The sequence below is a fragment of the Erythrolamprus reginae genome, chromosome 4, assembly GCF_031021105.1.
Source record: "Erythrolamprus reginae isolate rEryReg1 chromosome 4, rEryReg1.hap1, whole genome shotgun sequence".
Taxonomy (NCBI): Eukaryota; Metazoa; Chordata; class Lepidosauria; order Squamata; family Dipsadidae; genus Erythrolamprus; species Erythrolamprus reginae.
In genome coordinates, this window is record NC_091953.1 from 4,472,948 (window position 1) to 4,478,947 (window position 6,000).

A 6,000-nucleotide genomic window follows, 5' to 3' on the forward strand; every position below is an offset into this window, starting at 1 on the left:
AAAAACTTTTTTTAAAAAATGATATAAACTACAATGGTTTGTTACATTGATTATGAAGATTCCCAGTCATCCGGGTCATAGGTGTATCAAGTAATTTCTCTCTCTTTCTTTATGTAAAGTTAAATTAAATTAATTAAAGTTAATTCTTGAAAAGGCAGCTGGACTGATTTTTTTGAGGAACAAGGAGACATTCCACTTCCTATCCTGGAAGCTTCATCAGTTCTATTGGATGGTGTGGGAAATAGAGGGGGAGCTATGGAAAGTTGAGGTTAGTTGGTGGGAGGGGTTTTTGATAGGTTTTTGACAGGTGGTGGCGGTTGGGGAGATGGAAAGATTGTGTTCCTGTGCAGTCAACTGGTCTCAGCACCGCCGGGGTTATCTGTGACCGCAGGGTCACCTGAATCAACGTTGGTGGAATCTTCTTGGAACAGGCAAATGGATACAGTAGTACCTCTAGATACGAGTTGCTCTACATGCGAGTATTTCCAGATTCGAGCTAGGAGGGGAGAGACATTTCTGTTCTACTCCCGAGCTGAAATTCGGGATACAAGCCAAGCGTCCACTAAGTGGCGCAAGAATCCTTGCTTTTGGTTATCTCCGAGGGGAAAAAAGTTATTTGTTCCAGAATACGAGTTGCCTCGAGATACAAGCTCCCTTATGGAACCAATTATGCTCGTATCTAGGGGTACTACTGTACATTATAAATTAGGGATAGGTGGTGTTGAATTCTTCACCACACCACCACGTCATAATTGGAAATGGTGTCATTTACAGAACCTGTTCCTTTTCCTCTTCACATGCCAAAATTAAACACGTTTGTTTTGAATCTAGCACAGAGGTCTTCAAACTTGGCAACTTTTAAGACTTGAGGACTTCAACTCCCAGAATTCTCCATCCACAACTCTTGGGGTTGCCAGGTTTGGGGACTCCTGGTCTAGTTTCTAAAGACCCTACACATAGTTTAGAACAATGTTTCCCAACCTTGGCCACTTGAAAATATTTGGACTTCAACTCCCAGAATTCTGGGAGTTGAAGTCCAAATATCTTCAAGTGACACTGTTTTAGAACATAAAATCACGACACCCCAAATTCTTATTCCTTGCATCTTCACATTTACACCCCCCCTTCCACCTCTGCCCTTCCACCCCCTCCCCTTCCTTCTCCTAACAAGCACAGCACCTCGCCCAAAGCCCCCAAGCCCCTGCACCAATTGGCTGGCTGAGAACGAGTCTACGGAAAGGGGCGACATACAAATCTAATAAATAATAATAATAATAATAATAATAATAATAATAATAATAACTGTCCTTGGCGGCCACTAATGGGCCGTGGCAAAGCGAACTGGGATGACGATGCTGTGGCCAGGTGGGGGTCCTACTTACCGCCACTACTGGTTTGATGTGCACACAGCTCCTGGTGACCGGCAGGTGGGCGTGCATATCCCAGCAAAATTTTGCTTCTGCGCATGCACAGGAAGCAAAAAAAATATGCCGAAATCTCGCACATGAGAAAGAGATTTTGTCGAGATTTTGCTTCTGCGCATGCACAGGAAGCAAAAAAATGTGCTGAAATCTCGGACATGAGAGAGAGATTTTGTCGAGATTTTGCTTCGGCACATGCGCAGGAAGCAAAAAAAATGTGCTGAAATCTCAGACATGAGAGAGAGATTTTGTCGAGATTTTGCTTCGGCACATGCGCAGGAAGCAAAATAAATTGCTGAAATTTTGCATGTGAGAGAGATTTTGGTGAGATTTTGCTTCTGTGTATGCGCAGGAAGCAAAAAAAAATGGCCAAAATCTCACACGGGAGATAGATGTAGGATGTGTTCTTTGAGTGTTCCCTTTGTTTTTTTGAGCAGTGTATTATATTAAAAGCAAGGGACCGAGTCTACGGAGAGGGGCGACATACAAATCCAATAAATTATTATTATTATTATTATTATTATTATTATTATTATTATTATTATTATTATTTGACTGAGATCTGTGAGGAGCCCAAGAGTTGCAAACGATATAAGTGGGCAAGCTATCATTTCTGATTTCCTGACGTAACTGGAGGACCTACTTTCCAAAAGGAACCACGCTAAAAGCTATCGGGATACTTCACATAGAGCATTAAACATATTTCCTGCTTCAAAATGGCAGGGGGGGGGGGGAATCCAGAAGAGAAGCTCCAAAGAACAAATATTGGGAGGGCTGTGGCTCCAGTTGCATCTCTTTCATCCCTGATTTTCGTATCTGTTTCCCTGTGTTTTCCCCTCTCGGAAGAAGCTACAGCCCATCACCAAGTTGGAGAGGGAGTTCTTCCTTTGTGCAGAGAAGGTCAAGGCCTCTCTTGCAAAAATGGTAGCTTGTAGCTGGCTTAAAGATGGCCGGCTTCCTTCTCCCCTGTTGTCCACCTGGGAAACTATGCATCCCTGCTATTCAATAGCAACAGCACTTAAGACTTATATACCGCTTCATAGTGCTTTTACAGCGCTCTCTAAGCGGTTTACACAATCAGCCTATTGCCCCCAACAATCTGGATCCTCATTTGACCCACCTTGGAAAGATGGAAGGCTGAGTCAACCTTGAGCCGGTGGGGAGGATTTGAACCGCCGAACTGCAGCTAGCAATTCGCTGAAGCGGCCTGCAGTGTTGCACACTCTAAGTGTTGGTTATGACCTATAAAGCCCTACATGGCATCGGACCAGAAATACCTTCAGAACCGCCTTCTGTCGCACGAATCCCCAGCGACCAATTAGGTCCCACAGAGTTGGCCTTCTCCGGGTCCCATCGACAAAAACAATGCCGTCTGGCGGCCCCAGGGGGAGAGCCTTCTCTGTGGCGGCCCCGACCCTCTGAACCAACTCCTCCCCAGAGATTAGAACTGCTCCCACCCTCCTTGCCTTTGGTAAGCTATTAAAGACCCACCTATGTCGAAGCTGAGCCCCCGGGTTATATTATTTGTGTATGGTATGAGTGTGTTGTGTGGTTTTTAAATAATGGGTTTAGACTTCTTTTAATGTATTAGATTTAGTACAGTGGTACCTCATCTTACGAACGCCTCTTCTAACGAACTTTTCAAGATACGAACCCGGTGTTTTAAGATTTTTTTTGCCTCTTCTTCCGAACTATTTTCACCTTACGAACCCAAGCAGCTGCTGCTGGGATGAAGGGGTTTCTTTTTTTCCCCCTTTTTGAAGAAAGAAAAGGGAGGGGCTGCTTGGAGTAGGAAACATTTTGCAGAGAACAACGTGCTTGCAAAGGCACTGAAAGGGTGTCTTTTAAGAAAGAAAAGGGAGGGGCAGCTTGGAGGAAAGATTTTGCAGAGAATAACGTGCTTGCAAAGCCGCCCCGAGTTTGCGGAGAGGGGTGGCATATAAATCCAATAAATCTAAAGGCACTGAAACGGTGTCTTTTTAAGAAAGAAAAGGGAGGGGCAGCTTGGAGGAGTAAAGATTTTGCATGCTTGCAAAGGCACTGAAAGAGTGTCTTTGAAGAAAGAAAGGGAGGGGTGCCCCCTGCCTTTCTTCCTTCCCACTCACCCTTAGCCTAGCCTTGCTTCTTCCACCCGTCCCCTTTAGCTGCTCCTCCCTGCCCTCTGTTCGCCCCCCTTCTAAAGTTTGGGATTTTCCTGAAGGATTTGGCACACATTATTTGCTTTTACATTGATTCCTATGGGAAACATTATTTCGTCTTACGAACTTTTCACCTTACGAACCTTGTCCAGGAATTAAGTTCGTATGATGAGGTACCACTGTACATTGTTGTTATTGTTGTGAGCCGCCCTGAGTCTTCGGAGAGGGGCGGCATACAAATCTAATAAATTATTATTATTATTATTAAATTATAACTACTATTCAGGGAGGCAGGGAAAAGAGAGTGGCGACCTTGGAGGTTAGGACGAGGGGCTTTAATGGGGCAGGGCAGCTCTGCCCCCCCCACCCAAACCACACACGGGCTCTAGAGAGATCTAATAGTTGGATATTTTAGACAATATTCCTTTATCTTCGCTACAGATCCATGCTCGATCCCCCCACCGCCCCCCCCAGTTCCATAGAGCAGAAGACAAAACGAAAGGGAGTGGCAGAGAAAGAGCCTCTTTGGCGCCGGTTTTTCCAAGCCCCACCAGCAAATAATTAAGACCCCCAAAGCGCCGTCGCTGTCAGTTGATCTCCAACGTCTCCGTCTCCGACAGGCCGAATTTTGTCTTGTACTTGTCGAAGAGTTTCGCCAGGGACTGTACATACAGGTTGTGATAAAAGTCTATCTCCTTCTGGCTCGGATTGTCGGTTTTGGGAATGGTGATGGGCTCGCCGACTGAAGGCAAAGGAGAAAATAGGTTGGAGACCCTCGAAGTGGGTTTTATTTATTTATCTATTATTTTATTTATTTATCTGTAAGAAAACTTTAGTTTGAACAATTTCTTTAAAAACAAAATTACAATCATGATTTTGGTACGTCTGCATTGTTACATATAAAAAAGATAGTTTCATATTTATTTATCATCACGGCACTCTTACGTAAAATTATTATTATTATTATTTATGGATTTGTATGCCGCCCCTCTCCGCAGACTCGGGGCGGCTAACAACAATGATAAAAACAGTATGTAGAAATCCAATTAATAAAACAACTAAAAACCCTTATAATAAAACCAAACATACACACAAACATACCATGCATAACTTGTAATGGCCTAGGGGAAAGAAATATCTTACTCATGCCTGGCGGCATAAATGAGTCTTGAGTAGTTTACGAAAGACAGGGAGGGTGGGGGCAGTTCTAATCTCCGGGGGGAGTTGGTTCCAGAGGCCCGGGCCGCCACAGAGAAGGCTCTTCCCCTGGGGCCCGCCAAACGACATTGTTTAGTCGACGGGACCCGGAGAAGGCCAACTCTTGTTCCTTTAATATAACTATACATTTCTTTTCACACACACGTATTTACATTTTAATTAATTTTTGTTACTCGTGATCTTCTTGTTTCTTTCCCTTGATTCAACCCAATTGGGCATTGTTTCCATGTCTCATAATATTCGGTTCTTTCTGGCCCCTTAATTCCAATCTATGTTTATCCATTTCGGAACAGTCCTAAATTTTATTATTACTTTTTCTAGGAGGGGAGTTTCTGTATTTTTCCAAAATTGGGGCAAAAGCAATGGGTTTATAATCTACTACAATTGCAGCAGAATATGAGCAAACCCCCATCGCCTACGAGCACTGACAAGGTTACGTAGTTTGGTAATAAAACATCTGCAAGAAAGCAACCAATCTAAGAGAGAACAGCAAGGACCCATCTATCTATCTATCTGTCTGTCTGTCTGTCCGGTCCGCCCGCCATCCATCCATCCATCCATCATCTGTCTGTCTGTCTATCTACCTACCTACCTACCTACCTATCATCTATCTGTCCATCTGTCCATCCATTCATCCATCTATCTATCATCTATCTATCTATCATCTGTCTGTCTATCTATCTATCTACCTACCTATCATCTATCTATCTATCTATCTATCTATCTATCTATCTATCTATCAATCAATCGCTGTCTGTCTGTCTGTCTGTCTGTCTGTCTACCTATTTATTCAATTTCTATGCCACCCTTCTCCTGAGACTCCTCCTCCTCCCTTTCTCCTTCTCCACAATCCCCCTCCATTTTATCACTGATGATGTTACGTAGTTTGGTAATGAAATACAGTGGTACCTCTCCTTAAGAACTTAATTAATCCGTGACCAGGTTCTTAAGTAGAAAAATTTGTAAGTAGAAGCAATTTTTCCCATAGGAATCAATGTAAAAGCAAATAGTGCATGCAAACCCATTGGGAAAGAAATAAAAGCTCGGAATTTCAGTGGGAGGAGGAGGAGGAAGAAGAGGAGGAGGACAGTCGCTGCCGAAGGAAGAAGGGAAGGGGAGGGGAATCAAAAAAATCCAAAAGTTTTAAGGCTTTAAAAAAAAAGAGGGACTCTGAGGCGGTGAGCAGGAGCACGCGCCTCCCATACACAGCGCCAGAGAGAGAA

The 6,000-nt window shown here is 43.7% G+C and overlaps 1 protein-coding gene across 1 annotated transcript in view; it reads right to left on the reverse strand.

Moving 5' to 3' along the window:
- Positions 1-3,564: 3,564 nt before the first annotated feature.
- The window catches only part of LOC139167088 (diacylglycerol O-acyltransferase 2-like), a 41,147-nt gene continuing 38,711 nt past the window's right edge, over positions 3,565-6,000 (reverse strand). Inside the window, exons 6-7 of the mRNA XM_070751517.1 lie at positions 5,207-5,234; positions 3,565-4,333 (exon numbers count right to left, since the gene is read on the reverse strand). Of these exons, the coding sequence (XP_070607618.1) occupies positions 4,147-4,333; positions 5,207-5,234 (215 nt within the window). The 3' untranslated portion in view covers positions 3,565-4,146. The remainder of the gene's footprint in view (positions 4,334-5,206; positions 5,235-6,000) is intronic.